General features: G+C 41.0%; 1 protein-coding gene across 2 annotated transcripts in view; it reads left to right on the top strand.

Annotated features, from left to right (window-relative positions):
- The first annotated feature begins 5,837 nt into the window (after positions 1-5,837).
- The window catches only part of LOC114253018 (uncharacterized), a 48,457-nt gene continuing 35,585 nt past the window's right edge, over positions 5,838-18,709 (top strand). Inside the window, exon 1 of one of the 2 annotated variants that reach the window (XM_089728378.1) lies at positions 5,838-6,201. In XM_089728378.1, the coding sequence (XP_089584504.1) occupies positions 6,141-6,201 (61 nt within the window). In that variant the 5' untranslated portion in view covers positions 5,838-6,140. The remainder of the gene's footprint in view (positions 6,202-18,709) is intronic. The other variant, XM_028187751.2, reaches the window with a different exon arrangement.

The raw sequence follows: 18,709 nt of genomic DNA, 5'->3' as shown, positions 1-18,709 counted from the left end.
GCCTCGCGAAGGACTCAACCGTGGAGAGAGGGAAAGGACAAAGCGAGCTAGGTCGTTTCTCTTATACACAGCATTCCCTATTACAAGAGAAATTTGATTTAAGAATGAAAAATGAAGTACCTAAACCACAATATTACACACCACAAAAGAAGTTTCACTTCTTGCACCAAGTTGCACGGCCACCCTTTTTTTTAAATTATTGCACGTAGTTTATCGTAAAATTCTGCTGACACGTGGAAAAGTTTTCAGAACACAGGATATGACTGACTGCTTTTGCGTGTAAGACATATTCACAAAATGTTAAATTCCCCTTGATACATGAGTTAAGTCTAAGTCTCTGTTTTTACGTTACAGCGGCTGCACCACTAAATATCGCCTTACAAATTGTGTAGTATTCATTAATTGATATTTTAAACTCCTAAATTGCAAATTGTTAAATCGTATCTATACATAAATCGGTTAATACAAAATAGTTCGTTTCCATTTTCTCGTGTCTGCCAACCGATAATTTTATTTACTAGTAGAATTACGAGTTATCTATAAAGAAATTTACATAAATTAACAAAATAGAATAATATGTAGGACGTAATGTAATCGAATTTCGAACTGTGAACAGGGACATTGGTTATAATAACTTCATCATCAACAAGTTAATCGTAGACTTGACATTTACTAATGGAACATCGTGTGAACCGTGTCAAGAGTTGTATAACAATTGCAGATAGCGATAAAATTTTACACGCTCGTGTTTATTTTCCAAACGCACGAACGGAACTCGAAACAAATTATTGACTTGATTATATTGGTCTTATTCACGCGACGTTAAATATCTCGTATAGTAAGATTAATTTTGCATACTTCGCGTGCTCCGCTGCGTTCGATACGCGGCAAATGACGTTAGCAAAAATCACAGGAAAGTGTTGAAAATGTGTGCTTTGGACAATAAAAGATAGATTCGCTTTTGCCGCTACCACTGGATTTTTTAATATATTTTTTTATATATATTTTTTGGATTTGTTTGCGAACGATCTTCTAGTATTAAGATATTATAAGATCTCATATATGTATGTACTTTATAACGTGAAAAAAGTCATCGACCTTGAAACATGACTACTCTTCAAATCAGAACGCGTGTATGCACTTCCGTATTATATCTTTTTTCCCTACCTAATCATTGGTAGTCTAAAGGGCTATTCCAACTTCGGGTGGACCGGTAAGTGAGCTCACGGGCTCATCCTAAAATAACTGCTAACTCTGGCCCTAGCAAGAGCAGTGTTTCCTTGAATCTACTACCGGATCGAAATCGCGACCCACTGAGAAGATCCAGCGAGAAACTCATTAGGGTTTTGTCTATATAGTACTTTGTGGTATTTGTGGAACTTCTCACTATCATTTTTGACTTACGTCTCATATCCCGGTAATAAACAGTCGTTGTGCTAAATACTATTACGGCAAAATCAGTTCCGTTGCTCTCAAACTGTGAAACCTTGAAATTTTAGAATTAAAATCAATTTTGCTATTAGAGTTTTTAGCATACTCTTATTCTCAAGGGATTAAGGGTATTTTTATTGCTCTAAACGATCTCACGGCTCACCTGGTGTTAAGTGATTAAAGTGATTAACAACCGACCTTGATAAATGACATTGAAGTCTCAAGTGCAATATTATTATAAGGCAAATGTGAGCACATTTAATATAATAAATATAGGTATATTCTAATAAAACAATCATAGTATTTAAATTACGAAGGCTTTAAGAATCTTAACGCTGAAACACAAAATATCAAGTGAGCGAGAAAGCACTATATAAAACTGACTCGCTCTCGCATTGCTGTTTCTTTGATGTTCGCAAAAAACGGCTATTTAGAACCGGCGACTCGGATACGATCAGCTGACATACACTATCTGTAGTGCTAGGGGCTTTGTTAACCATGCAACTAGCCTGTCACATTCTAAATCCAAAACAGACCAAAACCAACATTTATAATGAAGCAATTTTGTTAGGATACGTCATTCTGCAGTCTGGCGATGTCTATTCCATGAAATATCAAGAGAAAGGCTTAATAAGCCTTCATTGACGGATTTAATAATTACGCTAACAAAAACGATCGTAACAAAAACTGAAACTCGTGGTAAGGGACAAGCACGTAGGGTGATTAGTACTGCATGATACAGCAATTAGCATTCGCAGTGAGAGGATGGTACGCTTAGCTCATTCTTGTGTAATACATCACGTAATAACTTTGTAAGAAATAATTTAATCTTCAATCTGACGCGGATTCATCGACCCAGGTTTTTTATGAAACACTTTACTGTGAAGAAGATTAATTTACTTAAATGAAAGCATAGTATTCTAGTCTTAATTTGAAATTAACACACTTAAATTATGAAAGAAACATATTTTTTGTTGTTTGTCGTAGATTATTTAATTTTTATGATTATAGCAAGCTGCAAAATGTTACAACCTACAAAATTAAATTATGAAATAAAAGTGTAAATGTAATATTTACTCCGCACTACCTTTCGTTGACTGGTAATGAATGCCTTAGACATTAAGTCCGCCAATGTAAATTTTAAATTAACTGTAATAAATCTATATATGTATATATAAATGAGCCTTAGCGAGAAAACTCGAGAACGGCTGGACCGATTCGGCTAATTTTGGTCTTGAATTATTTGTGGAAGTCCAGAGAAGGTTTAAAAGGTAAATAAATATGAAAATGCTCGGAATTAAATAAAAATAACTAAATAAATAAATTTTGTTTTTCCTTTGATGTGTCCCCCGTCGAACGGGTTCCTTTTGTTTGCTTCAAGTTTATTTTATAAAAAAGTTTAGGTCTTTTATTTATCGATTGAGGCACTACGAAATCTGCCGGGTCAACTAATAAATAAATAAATGACAAAAAGAATATTCGCATTCGTGTAATATCAAGAACAATGTGTTTTCAATGTGCAATAAAATCATGCTTTACTATTTTTCTTTACATAAAGCAGCTCCGTAATAATCTCCATGCATTTAATGAAAATTGATATATTATGTTCACTATTATTTTAAATTTATTTTAATTGACGGCAGGAAATATTTCAAGTCCCGATAAGTACTAACTTTTTTTTTCAGTTCGCCGTTTTCTCGCTTTAGTCTCACTTACTTTTGTTTTTAGACATACCTATATTATTGGTTTAGTAGCTGTTAACGAGTTTAAGTGTTACCAAAAAAAAAATTTGGAACGGTATTTTTTCCGTCTATACAAGAAAAATCGCCAATATAAATACCGAATCAAAAGAGAAAATGTTATTTGTAATTCAACAAACAAAACGAATCTAAATCTTGAGGTGACAATGTTTATGTTCGAAATTCGATCACTAAGCAAACGCTAGTTAGATCGAAAGCCATCAACAGTGGGTGTTTTTTTTTTTCACAGGTCAAAATTTTAAGAAATAAATTTTAAATTTTTAAGGTGTTTTTTTTTAAATTTGCGTCGAACAAATGATATTGACATGTCATTGTCAAGAATTTCGAAAATACGTTACGATCTCGCATCGCACAACGCTCGTCGCGACAATTACGCGAAGATTTCAAAACATGACCGACTGTTCTGTTCAGTGCCGATGTTTTCAAGCGCCATTTGTTACTTGCGCTTTCGAATGACTATGTATTTCTGTAACTTTCACCGGCAAACTCTCGGCCGTACCGAGCTTTTATTGAGCTAATGAACCTTTTCAATGCGTAATTCTGTTCTAGATTTAAACTTGTCGTTTGAATTTCCGGAAAGAGCCCGTAGGTACCAACCACGTAGGTACGAAACAGTAGTGTGTTACAGTTTTATTGGTAGAGTTCCTTCTACTCCTTGTGTCGATAATCCTCAATGCTGGAGTGTTAGGACCAACCACGCCCGACCTATTTCTGCGTGAAACAGTAGTGTGTTCCAGTTTTATTGGGTGGGCTCCTCTTCCTCCTCCTTAATCCTAATCTTCAATGCTAAGGGTCACGGCCCCATGAGGCTTCTTAGGAAAAAACACACGATGGGGTCCCACATCCTTCCACGGCAGTGCTCTTAGAAGGGATACAGTTCTTCGTGGCCGCTGAAGCCTTATCTGTTATAGTCTGAAGATCCTCCTACAGCCTCATACAATTAGCCGGGCTGTTGACGACACACATCTATGCAATAAAAAAAAATAAAAAAAATAAAAAAAATCTTTCATATCTCATTTACGTGAGCGACGTTGGTACCGTGGACCGTGTTTATAAAAATAAAACAATCCTCAAGGTCATTGAACTGCTTGAAGAAATAGTTTATGCTATCGGGTAGACAGTGAATCATCAAGCAATCCGAATACTACTAATACGTTAATACACATTGTTCTTAGACGTTACCTCGAAATCTCCTCAATTTCAGTCAAATAGAACAACAAAATCGACGGTCTAAATTGAAAAAAGTTCATCATTCGACTTGACCCATTATTTTCCTCAGTAAGTAAATAAGTCCGAATATTCTAATGATAATATAAGTGATGTAATTCCTATATTCTTTAATTGTCAATATTTCAACATTTGATATGAAAAGATCTGCAGATCCATCTAAAAATACCGATTCCTCTAATTTCCATTGATGTATCCTCGATTAAGTCGAGGAAGTTTCGAGGTAAAGTCTCGGAATATGTGTGAGAACAATCACTGAGAGTCGTATCGCAAGTGAAAACCTCTAACTGTGAATCACGTTGCGGCTTAAATAACAACACCCACGCTGATTAGAATCACTGAGGTATGACCGAATTAATATTAATAAAATCCTATAAGTCGCGATCCACGGCTCTTAAAAGTCACATTGTCCTTTCTGCAAAGTGGACCAAGTTACTGCTTCGCGACTTAAACATGTAGAACGGTGGTGATACCTAAAACGCTTCTTGGCAGACGAGAAATTTTAGGCACCAATACAATTGGCTTTAATTTTCTCAATAAAACTTCTTTATTTTTCTGCATTACATAGACGAAACACGCTCACGACCCATTTAATGTTCATTGCTTACTGAAACCCGTAGTCTTCACACAATATGGTTTTGCGCTAATTTTCGCAATGGCGCGATCAATTTTAGATCTAGCACTAGAAATAGGTTAAGGACTACGTAGCGTAGGAGAGGTAGCCGTACTCATCGGGGGGAGGGGTGGTCTGAACCTCCTGCGAGGATCCCGCGCCTAGGGGTAGCTCGGGGTATGTGGGACTGGTCCGCGACTGCAAACCGCTAGCCCAACATCAGCCCGCTGAATGTCTCGGCGGATCTTCTCATCAGCAGGCCGTAATTCCGATCCGGTAGATGCATCAGCGAAGTAGCTGCCCTTAAGCTCTTAGGACTCCTTCGAAGGCGCTCGGGCGACTGTTACTCAAATAAAATCCCTTCCCGGCTGGACGCGTGCTCGCCTAGTCGTGAAACTAGAAAAGCATCCGGCCCACCAGTATTCCTTCTTTCCAAAATAAGGACCAATTTATATGTATTTACTATGAAACAAGCTTCGAAAAACAATTCGCGTGTGTTTGATTTTTAATCACACAAAATCAAATCAATTTATTATTATCATACCTATTCGATTACTAGTTCTAGCACGAGCAATTCATAGCAATTGCCATTTAGAACACTAACTCTCAAAGAGGACGGCAACATATTGTTGTAGGTACTAGAAGCCGCTTGTTATCTGATTAGGCCGTCAGTCGACGACTCTAAAAAAACCGCTTACATGGCAATACAAAACAAACATTTGCTCCAACATTTCACTCAGAACCGGCGCGTTAACTAACCTCAAAGAAAACCAGCTTTCGCGTCCTAAGACCGCATCCACGAGAAATGCAAATGCAGTTATGAAAACATTATCAAAACCGCTAAACGAAGGACCGGCCGCGGTACCTCGTTCGCTTTCATTATCCCGTTTCAAGTATCAAATATATTTTTATGTTCTTAATTTCATTTGACGTCGCGTCGGAGGCGTTGTAATGCTTCAGCGCCTTCGTTCACTTGCGCTCTAACATGAGAACAAAACAGCCGTGTTGACCGTATAACACGAAAAACCCGCGCGTGAACGTTACTAGTTCGATTATGTCTATGTAAATAATTAGCGTAACTTATAAAACGTTTTTTTGCGTTGAGGTTCATGAATATCGTTAATAAAGGGATTGTGAGATTTGTGAAATGGAGTGTCATTGAGTTGAACGGTGAGTTTATAGGGCTTTTGTTTATTGATAATTGTTTTTGTTTTTCGACGTGAATGTTTGCGTGATGAAGGTCGTTTTTAAGGCTTCGCTACGTTTTCGTGGTTCATATTACATCTTATATTGCAGTATTTAGAATAATACACAAACAGGGTTCGTAAAATATATCCAGCAACACATGTTTGAGCGTTTCGGCTCTGACTTTTAACTGAATATATCTTTTTTTGAAATATTAATTGGTTAAAAGCTATCTATCGCTTCTCCGTTAAACTGTTTATCTTAAAATAATATTTCCGTCAAAGTTTTTATTATAAAAGCAAGCGCTTCAAAAAGGGTATTATTGGTTTTAAATCATATTTATTTGTTTGGTTAGCATTTTTACACGTAAATTCTCATGATGACGATTTGTCAGCGAATATTTTTTATATTCTGTTCATTCGCCTTTTACTATTAGGTATTTATTTCTGTTCACTTCCTCATAAAAGTCAATTAAAATTCAAAGTACTCAGTAAGTCGGATCTCGTCTCACCTGGGTTCCGGGACCATTGACCTCAACACAAAACATTCAATGTTTATTTACCTTTACCTTAAATATTTACGCTTTTAACTTCATCATATTCTTATGTGACCTCGTAATTTCATTATTTTCATTATTTTATTTAAAAAAATTTACTTCTATTTCGGTATTGGTTATTTTGAACAAAAAAAAACAGTCGTACACAATGTATCCTTTATTGTACCATAATACAAAACAAACATTAATGTAAAATATTATCTACAAAAGTACAATGGATGATCTTGTCGCTAAGAGCGATTTTCCCAGACAACCATCACCCGATGACAAGAATCTTCTATTTAAATATTAAAAATTTAATTATATTTAACGGGTTTATCTATGCAGTCTTTAAACAGACTCACATCATACTCCACTCGCGGGTCTAGTTTCCATCAGAATGAAGAGATATCTTCAAGAAATAAATTCAAATTCAAATTCAAAATCATTTATTTCAACTTAGATGTCAGCATAACATACTTGTTGAATGTCAAAATATAAATAACAATGTTAACTCTAAAACCTCTTCCAGTTCCGATTGCATCGCCGTACAGTCCGGACGCGTTTTTACGAAAAATTGTCGCTGCCGTCGCGATCTTGTGTCTCGAGTTTCGTTGCATTGTCGTTGTCGCACCGATCGCGGCATTGTTGCGAATTCTTGACGCACTATCGCTGGCGTCGCGACCTTGTGTCGTAAAAGCGATTCGAGCTTGTTGATTGTGCACTCGCAACGACAACTTCACACTATCATTTCACTCATCTCATTTATTAAATTTAATTATTTATTCGGCGTGAAAAACAGTCTCTTTCGAGACTAAAACTCCACTGAGATCACCGCTTGTTGTGGCATTCTCACAACCCAGTGGAGTCCCACCTTCCCAACTATCCACCCCAATCCCAGCTGACTGCCGTTCTCACGGCATAGGCACTCCCCCCCTTGTAGCTGGTAAAGCGCAGGGGGTGAACTCCTACTCAGGGGACTCGCCTTTCGGCGAGTGTGCCTTAAGTCCCGGGGACGCCCCCCCCGGGCAAAAGAAACCATGGAAGAAGAGTTATTAGGGTTTCTCGGGTTACTTGCCGAGAAGTACCCGGTCCTATCTAACCTCACGGCCGAATTCGCGGCCTACAGGGCCGCCCGCGCAAGTTCCCCCCCGCCCGCGTCCCTCGCCGCGTCGTTCAGAGCCGCACAAACATGCCCCGCCCCCAAATCCATTTCGAGCGCACGTATTCACGTAGCGACTCATGAAGCGCCTAGCGCCAGCGAGGCGCCTAACGCACCCGCGACGTTTACACCGATCTCGTCCGTCGCGTCGTCAATCGCCAACTCCGGTTCAGACTCCGATACCGGATCGGAGATGGACTTCGAGTCCGCGACGAGCCCGCAGCCCGGAACCTCCGATGGGTTCAAAACCGTCACGCGCGGCAAAAAACGCGCCCGTGCCGTGGAACCGTCCACAGCGCCAAAACAGCCCAAGGCCGCGAACGCGTCGCGACCTAAAGTCGTGGTCTCACCCGACTCCCCTCGCCGCGCAACCCCGTCGCCGAAACCCGCGCCCGTCAATAAAATTACCGCGCCCCCGCCCGTAATCCTACGGGAAAAATCAGCGTGGAACCGGGTATCCCAGGCCCTTACGGCCAATAAAATAAATTACTCCCAAGCGCGTAATCTCGCGCACGGGATTCAAATTAAGGTCGCAACGCCGGGCGACCATAGGGCCCTCACATCTTACCTCCGAAAAGAGAGCATAGGTTACCACACCTATGCACTCCAGGAGGACCGCGAGCTCCGCGTAGTAATACGCGGAGTACCAAAGGAGCTCGACGTCGAGCTAATTAAGGAAAACCTAATCGGGCAGGCGTACCCGATAGTAAGTGTGCACCGTATGCACAGCGGTCGGGACAAGTTCCCGTATAACATGGTTCTCGTCGCGCTAGAACCTACTCCGGAAGGCAAACGGATCGCCTCAAGTCTCCGCACCGTTTGCGGTTTATCAGGGGTCACCGTCGAGGCCCCACACAAAAAAGGCACTCCCGGGCAGTGCCATAGGTGCCAACTTTATGGCCACTCCGCGCGCAATTGCCACGCGCGTCCGCGGTGCGTAAAGTGCCTCGGTGACCACGTGACAGCCGACTGCTCGCGGGTCAAGGAGACCGCGACCGAACCGCCGAGCTGTGTGCTCTGCCAAAAGCAGGGTCACACGGCCAACTACCGCGGATGCCCCAAGGCCCCGCGGAAGCGTCTGGCCAACGCGCCACTGAAAACCGTCGGCCCAAAGACTTCGGCGCCCCGCGCGCCGAAACCTGCCTTCGTGCCGGCACCGGTGCCCACCGTCTCCGCGTGGGCAAAACCGCTGCCGCTCACGTTGGCAGGGAAACCACCGGCACCCCAGCTCCTGCTCGCGCCGCGCCCCGCCCTCGCGCCCGGTCCCGCGCCTCGCCCCGGCCCCGCGCGGCCTGCCGTAAACGATTTTTCAATCGTGCGGGATTATATCGCCGCGATAAATATAGATCGCATGCGCTCGTTCGCCGACGCCATGCGCAGGGCGGTCACGGCCGATGACCGCCTATACGCGACGTTCGACCATATGGACGTCATCGAGTCCGTCCAGCGTACGCTGGCTTGATTACCGGTAATCAATGGCCAACAACGGTAGGGTAAAACCGCGTTCCTTAAAGTTAGCATTTTATAATGCTAACGGACTCGCGCGTCAGCGCGACCAAGTATATGAGTTTCTCCGTGACAATCTCATCGACATCCTTCTGGTGCAGGAGACCTTCCTAAAGCCCTCGCGTCGCGACCCCAAAGTCGCGAATTACGTCATGGTTAGGAATGACAGACTCTCCACCCGCAAGGGCGGGACTGTCATTTACTATAGGAGGGCCCTGCACTGCGTCCCTCTCGATACTCCCTCGCTCTTACATATCGAGGCGTCAGTGTGCCGCATCGCGCTGACGGGACACCAGCCGATCGTCATCGCATCCGTCTATCTCCCCCCTGACAAACCCCTCCTGAGCAGTGACCTCGAGACACTGCTCGGTATGGGGGACGCGGTCATCCTGGCAGGCGATTTAAATTGCCACCACACTAGGTGGAACTGCCATCGCACGAATGTGAACGGTAGGCGTCTCGACGCGTTCATAGACGACCTCACATTCGAAATATTCAACCCCCCGACCCCCACGTGCTATCCGTACAACGCCGCGCGTCGTCCGAGCACAATAGATCTGGCACTGCTGAGGAACGTAACTCTGCGCTTACGCTCCATCGAGGCAATGTCAGAACTCGACTCAGACCACCGACCTGTAGTCATGCAGCTCGGTCGCCCACTCAACCGCGAACCAGATACGAGGACCATGGTGGATTGGAAGAAGCTGGGCACGTGCTTAGCTGACACCGCTCCACCAATCCTCCCTTGCGGCCCGGATTCAACTCCATCCCCCGAGGATACCGTCGAATCCATAAACATCTTCACTGATCACGTCTCGACGGCGATCATAAGATCCTCGAAACAAGTCGATGTGGAGGACTGCTTCCACCGCATCAGACTTTCCCCCGATCTTAGGGACCTCGTTAGAATCAGAAACGCGGCAATCCGGGCCTACGATCGATATCCCACGGATTCAAACCGGACTCGGATGCGTCGCTTACAGCGGGAGGTCAAATCCCGCTTAAGCGACGCCCGAAACGAAAACTGGGATAGTTATTTAGAAGAACTCGCGCCCACTCACCAAGCATACTGGCGACTAGCTAGGACCCTCAAGTCCGAAACTATCGTCACTATGCCGCCTCTCGTACGCCCCTCGGGCCAACCACCGGCTTACGATGACGATGACAAGGCAGAGTTGCTGGCCGATGCACTGCAAGAACAGTGCACCACCAGCACTCAACACGCGGACCCCGAACACACCGAGTTCGTCGACAGGGAGGTCGAGCGCAGAGCTTCCCTGCCGCCCTCGGACGCGCTACCCCCCATTACCACTTCCGAGGTTAAGGAGGCGATCGATAGCCTACAACCACGGAAAGCTCCCGGCTCCGACGGCATCCGCAACCGCGCGCTAAAACTGTTACCAGCCCAACTGATAACGATGTTGGCCACGATATTAAATGCTGCTATGACGAACTGCATCTTTCCCGCGGCGTGGAAAGAAGCGGACGTTATCGGCATACACAAGCCGGGCAAACCGAATAACGAAACCGCGAGTTACCGCCCCATCAGTCTCCTCCCGGCGATAGGCAAATTATACGAACGGCTCCTTCGTAAACGCCTCTGGGATTTCGTATCCGCGAATAAAATTCTTATAGACGAGCAGTTTGGATTCCGCGCCAGACACTCGTGCGTCCATCAAGTGCACCGCCTCACGGAGCACATCTTACTAGGGCTGAACAGGCGGAAACCCATTCCGACAGGAGCCCTCTTCTTCGATATAGCGAAGGCGTTCGACAAAGTCTGGCACAACGGTTTGATATTCAAACTGTATAACATGGGAGTGCCAGACAGACTCGTGCTCATCATACGAGACTACTTGTCGAACCGTTCGTTCCGATATCGAGTTGAGGGAACGCGTTCCCGGCCCCGTCGCGTCACAGCCGGAGTCCCGCAAGGCTCCGCCCTCTCCCCGTTACTATTCAGTTTGTATATCAACGATATACCCCGGTCTCCGGAGACCCATCTGGCGCTCTTCGCCGATGACACCGCCATCTACTACTCGTGTAGGAAGAAGGCGTTGCTTCATCGACGACTTCAGACCGCAGCTACCACCATGGGACAGTGGTTCCGGAAGTGGCGCATCGACATTAACCCCACGAAAAGCACAGCGGTGCTCTTCAAAAGGGGTCGCCCTCCGAACACCACGCTGAGCATCCCCCTCCCGACTAGGCGCGTCAATACCCCCGCCCCCGCCGTTCGCCCGATCACGATGTTCGACCAGCCCATACCGTGGGCCCCGAAGGTCAAATATTTAGGCGTCACCCTCGACAGTAGGATGACATTCCGCCCCCACATCAAGACGGTACGCGATCGTGCCGCCTTCATTCTAGGACGTCTCTACCCGATGATATGTAGGCGAAGTAAAATGTCCCTTAGAAATAAGGTGACACTCTACAAAACTTGCATACGCCCCGTCATGACCTATGCAAGTGTAGTGTTCGCTCACGCGGCCCGCATACACTTGAAATCATTCCAAATTATTCAATCCCGTTTTTGCAGGATAGCCGTCGGAGCCCCGTGGTTCGTCAGGAACGTCGACCTCCATGACGACCTGGACTTAGAGTCCATCAGTAAGTATCTGCAGTCGGCGTCCATGCGCCACTTCGATAAAGCGGCACGACACGAGAACCCTCTCATCGTGGCCGCCGGTAACTACATTCCCGATCCTGCGGACAGAATGGAAAGCAGTCGACGTCGCCCAAAACACGTCATCTCGGATCCGCCCGATCCACTAACGGTGCTTCTAGGTACTTCAAGCACCGGTCACCGTTCTCGTCGAACCCGTCGCTTGCGACGAAGGGCTCGACGAGTAAATTAACTCTCAGACACAGCCCACTGAGTTTCTCGCCGGATCTTCTCAGTGGGTCGCGTTTCCGATCCGGTGGTAGATTCTGCGAAGCACGACTCTTGCTAGGGTTCGTGTTAGCAACATCGTCAGGTTTGAGCCCCGTGAGCTCACCTACTAAAGTTAGGGTTACGCTGACATAGCCTCTCAAGGCTCTCAGCTTAGGTAGGAAAAAAAAAAAAAAAAAAACCTCTTCCAAAAAGAGCCACGGTCCTGAGAAGAACTGGCGAAACAAACTCAGCGGGTTTTTTTTTGTTTTTTTCTCAAATATTTTTAATGTTTTTCACAAATATTTTCTTATTAAACAAAGCTCTTACACATAACCTTCTATCTAACTATTGTTATGTCGCCACTACGTATTCAAATAAATTCTAATACTGAAATATTAAGTATTATTAAGCTTTTTGTTTGACAGTGAGGACAGATATTATTTGTTGTTGAGAATTCATAGAATTCTTGAGCATGGCCTGTCTGGATTCAGAGAAGTCGTGCCTCGGGGTGAACTTTGTTTGTGGTAATCAGATAATAAGCATTACCTCAGAAAAATCGTGTATATAAATGTCAATATCAAACCTTTTTCATATTAACAAGTTATTTATTTTATTTGCTATTTATTAGTAATTATAAAAAATACCCATAATAATTATTTAATATATAATATTATATCTTCATTGTAGGTGTATATTTAATGTATACATTTTCCTTCATTATTTAGAAAGATGTTTAAAGATGTGGTATATTTTGAAAGATATCTTTGAATAATTCCTATTAATATTAAGCCGCAACATACTTGTCGTTTCTGTCATTTCTTTCTTTCTCTCTCTCTTTCTCTCTCCCTCTCTCCCTCTCTCCCTCTCTCTCTCCCTCTCTCTTCTCCTCCCTCCCTTTCTCTTCTTTTCTCTATCTCTCAACAAGCAACCGTACTGTAGAGACGTGCGATTAAATCTCGCATTTGCCCGACGTACTCGTATCGAGCGATGCATCTTTGTCAAATGACGCAGGAACCACCGATTTTTCTAAGGAAATACGAAGCTAACATGCATTCATGACGATTTTCACAGTGAAGGAACGATCTTGTAATGAAATGAAATTCGCAAAAATTTATACGTGTCAACGGTCGTGTATATTATAAACCACCTGTCTGGGTATTACCCTACCCACTAAGTTTCTCCCCAGATCTTCTCAGTGGGTCATTTGGCAGCAAGTGAAAATACAAAAGGAATTATGTACGTAAATGCAACGTGTAAAAGTGTGTATAAAATCGAATTTATATATAGTAAATACAAAAGAAATTGACAAGCTTAATAAACTTGCTAAATTTAGACAGACAATAATTAACTTCGACCAAACAATTTCATGTTAACACATTTCCCGTTGCCGCTAATCAATTTAATAATGTGGTAACATCGAATTATGAAACCTTAATTAGTTATTACATTATAATTCTCATGGACGTTTTTCGGTTCAAGAACTTATAGAGTTCTTTGACAAGAAAATTTGTCTACCATTGCGCGCGAATTCATACATTGCGGGTTGAAGACGACAGTCGGTTTGCTAATTGATATTTAGATCTCGTGTCTTAAGGTGCATGGCGGCATCCACGTTGTGATAGATTTATTCCAACCACTTCATATCAGTTGGGCAATGAAAACGTCCATACAAGTTATTAAAATCAGCCGTCCAAACGAAAATACTTTTATTCAATTAAATACCTTTTCTATCTAAAAATGATCTATTGTATTTGCTATCAATCGGTAAATAAACTCACTGTTTTTGTAAGAAAATTAACAGTTAAGCCGATTCAGATTAAGAAATAGGATAATCAAATTAATCGATTATTGGCGTCCTTATCACTAAGCCCTCAACGTAGGTATGTATTCTAGAAAAACGGAGATTACAGAAAATCGATTTTATTAAATCGATTCAATGTAACATTTCGAAATCGGCGAAACGCAATAAAATTTATTTTTAACGAACAAGGCTTACAATTGAGATTGATATGAAATTTTATATAACGCGTTTTATTCTCCAGTATCACGCAAAAATATGCATCGATATTTTTTCTGTTAAAATATCGGAAATGACGTTTCCGTGCAAGGACAAGAGCTTAATAATAATAATAAAACATTTATTTCAGAAAAAATCTATAAAATAATAATAATACAATAGTCAGCACACAAACAGTTCAACAATACAAATAGAAAATGAACAATATACTAATTCAATTAATTAAATATACAAAGGAAATGAATTAGAAACACATAATTATATCAATACAGTGGTAACCACTCTATGTCAATATTAGCTATCATTATGTCAATCAGTCAATTAATTTGGAGGAAAAATAAAATAAAAAGAAAATCATACACATTTCATAATGAAGAGTAAAATAATAATAAGGATATGTCAGTCTTGTCCGGTAATTATACACATCCATTTATGTTGGATCGGACAATCAGCGCGAGAAGCAATCATCCCGAGGATGCCATTACTACTGTCTCTCACTCGTCTTAAAAAAGAGGCAACCTTTTTTCGGATTATAGCTTGATAGCCATCCGTCAATAGCTTAGCATCACCCGATTATAAAGCTATTACTGAAAATCTCAATCATGCTGCGATTTATTTTTCTAATGAATGAATTTTTCTAATGAAATACGTACTTAACAAATGTTCACGATTGACTTCCACGGTGAAGGAATAATATCGTGTAATAAAAATCAAACCCGCAAAATTATAATTTGCGTAATTACTGGTGGTAGGACGTCTTGTGAGTCCGCACGGGTAGGTACCACCGCCCGTCTATTTCTGCCGTGAAGCAGTAATGCGTTTCGGTTTGAAGGGAGGGGCAGCCGTTGTGACAATACTGAGACCTTAGAACTATATCTCAAGATGTGTGGCGCATTTACGTTGTAGATGTCTATGGGCTCCAGTAACCACTTAACACCAGGTGGGCTGTGAGCTCGTCCACACATTTAAGCAATAAAAAAAAATTATGGTCTCAATCCATAATAAACCCACACAGGTTCGTAGTCTGTAGACTATGTAATATAATTCTAAGTACTGGCTTTATAATGGTAAAAGAAAGTTGCCAAAATCACTCAAGTTCGTGCGAACTAGAAAGTAGGTTGATTGAGTATTGTCTGCTAAATGAAGAACATTCTGTTTAGATATTCAGTGTTAAACACGCGTTTAAAGTTCCTTGGTTAAATGACAGAAATGCAAGTATTGTACTGTCGTTGTCTAAGTCTGTTCATTATGTTAGATGGCCTCGTGGGTTGAGTGATTACTAACATGGAATATTCGGGGAGATCTAAAATTGGTTTTCAATCAATTTCAATATTTACAAGTATCGTAATGGTGATAACGAAACGTGTTTTTTTATTTTTTTTATTGCTTAGCTGGGTGGACGAGCTCACAGCCCACCTGACGTTAAGTGGGTACCGGAGCCCATAAAAATCTACAACGTAAATGCCGCCACCCACCTTGAGATATGAGTTCTAAGGTCTCAGTATAGTTACAACGGCTGCCCCCCCTTCAAACCGAAACGCATTACTGCTTCACGGCAGAAATAGGCAGGGTGGTGGTACCCACCCGTGCGGACTCACAAGAGGTCCTACCACCAGTAAAAAAATATTTTACGTATAAGATGCTTTAGATTTAAATTAACATCAAACCCTAGAAGATAATGTCTTTATTTACAGAAGTAATTCTTCTGCACGTGTATATGTCACTGAACTCCTACTAGCCCGGGCTGACTAGTAGACTTTATGTAAATATTATTAGACTTTACATTAGCTAGTATTATTATTATTAGACTTTAGATTAGCTATTAGACTTTATGTATATAAATTATTTATGTTAACAGTATAATATATGAATATGAACAAATTTATTACCTAAGATATTCTAGTACCTATGTTAATGAAATTCAATGTCAATGACTACGGTGGCTAGTGAATCTAAGCGTAAATACTAAAGATTGTTTCTGAATTTATCATACATGTGTGGCTTCAGTTAAATTTAGGCGAGTAAATCTTTAATTAATTATATTTATAATTTTTTTTTTAAACAAATTTGAAATTTATTACAAAAAAAGAACATAATATTCCTAACCTAAAAGTACATGTCACGCGTTAGTAATTTTTTAAATAGTTTTGACTTTTAGTATTTAATACATAATATAATAAGTCATTATCCGCAACATGCTTCGTCAGATTACAGAAATAGAGCTATCAGCAACATGCTTCGTCAAAAAGTACAGTACTTACTTTCAGGAGCAAGCGTCGTCTTAGTAAAGAGCGAGTAAATAATATATGTAATCATCAAAAGGAACATTAATAACGTGATTGAATAGTTTGAATGAAATTAAGCCACCCATCTTTACATAATACTGCTCTTTCATTCGTTCAACGTAATTCATCATCTGTCGGATTTGGCCATTCGTTCGTAATGAAAAACTGATTTCTGAAATGAGGTCGTATTGAGTAGGTATTGGAACGAAATAGCTTTTGTTTAAGCCTCCTACATACTTGAATTGGAGTGCCTTTGTGGAGACAAAGAAGAAGAAGAAGAATTTCCGAAGTTGAATATGTTATATATTTACTAACAATCACGCCACGTTAACTGGTCCCGTGGTAAGTTCGTAAAGAACTTGTGTTACAGGTACCAGATAACGGAAATAAATGTAAGATTTTTATTATACACATACATATATTTAATATACATCCATAACCCTGGAAAAGACATTTATATTTATCATTCAAATATCTTCCATTGGCGGGATTCGAACCCGCGGCCCCCTTGTGTAGTGACCATGTCACTTACCACTACACCAGACGGCAGTTGAAGGGCATATTTGTTTTTTAATTCTCTTACGAAGACATCAGAACGATCGTCTGTACCAATTGAGAAGTCAGTTGCGTTTTAATAAAGCTACCAATCGTGAGCGTTCGTGAACATAATTCACGATACATACTGTGCAGTTGTTAGCTTAGACGGAAAATCGGTGAATTGCAAATTACAAGCGTCATGAATCAGTGCAAATAAAATAATGGCTTATCTGGTTATTTATTTATTTATTTAGACACACCAACAGCAATACACACAAAACATTCAAGCTTAAAATTAACATGTATAAAATTAAGTACTGGTATGTAAGCCAGTTACAGGCACGTACAGCAATCTCTTATAACACACTATGACATGTTACAGCAATTTTACAAACAGCAGAAAAATAGGTTAAATTTAAATGTTAACAGTACGAGATAATTTTTTTTCGAAAATAACATGAAAACAAGAGTTAACTCGATTAAGTTGAACGGTTTCGTAAAATTATTTCAGCGCATTATTTCCTAGTTTACCGTTTGACAGCTACATATGCACTATGTACATATTTCATGCCTTCCAACAAACAACATAATAAATTCCTAATTTCTTTTGCATTTCTATCGTTCCTTAACGTTTTAGATGTGTAGAATGATACTCATTTTTAAAATAATTTCTGAGCTAGCGTTAGTAATTTTTTAAATAGTGTTGACTTTTAGTATTTAATACATAGTTTAATAAGTCAGATGTTTTCCGAATAATTCATAACGTAGCTATACAAGATGTCTCTTTTTTCAGCCTGCGAAGCAATGAATGCAAGTTCAATTTTAGTGACCAATATTCCATCTAAAAAACTTAATATATATTTATTGGTCTACTGGTGGTAGGACCTCTTGTGAGTCCGCGCGGGCAGGTACCACCACCCTGCCTATTTCAGCCGTGAAGCAGTAATGCGTTTCGGTTTGAAGGGTGGGGCAGCCGTTGTAACTATACTGAGATCTTAGAACTTATATCTCAAGATGGGTGGCGCATTTACCTTGTAGATGTCTATGGGCTGCAGTAACCACTTTACACCAGGTGGGCTGTGAGCTCGTCCAACCATCTAAGCAATAAAAAAAAAAACAAAATTAAACAGTGTAGATTTTTGTTTGAAAAATGAACGAAGCTCAGCTTGTAATTGAGTTTCCAAAACACGAAATATGAATGAATAACAGTATATAATATTAAATTATCGTCATAAATAATTACTAGAACAATATTACCGTGAAATGAATAAGCTACGTACAAAGCCGACGGAACGGAATTCTTGTGAGTCACCTCAAAACTTAATTTGGCATTACTTCATTTAAAATTAGATCAATTTCGTCTAACATTTTCTTGTAATTAAATTCCGACTATCTGTATGTGCGGATTGCTTATCATGTAATTTCGAGTTGGTAACATTAAATTGGTTGGTAACATTTAAGAAAATATAGATCGTCTTCTTAACGTATACTATTTAAGAAGACAATAATTGTATTTATAACCTATAGTACAAACCTGAACAATATAAAAGAATAATGAAACGGCTGTCAATTTTTT

Source organism: Bombyx mandarina, chromosome 06, assembly GCF_030267445.1.
Source record: "Bombyx mandarina strain Sakado chromosome 06, ASM3026744v2".
Taxonomy (NCBI): domain Eukaryota; kingdom Metazoa; phylum Arthropoda; class Insecta; order Lepidoptera; family Bombycidae; genus Bombyx; species Bombyx mandarina.
This window is presented reverse-complemented; position numbering and strand designations above follow the sequence as displayed.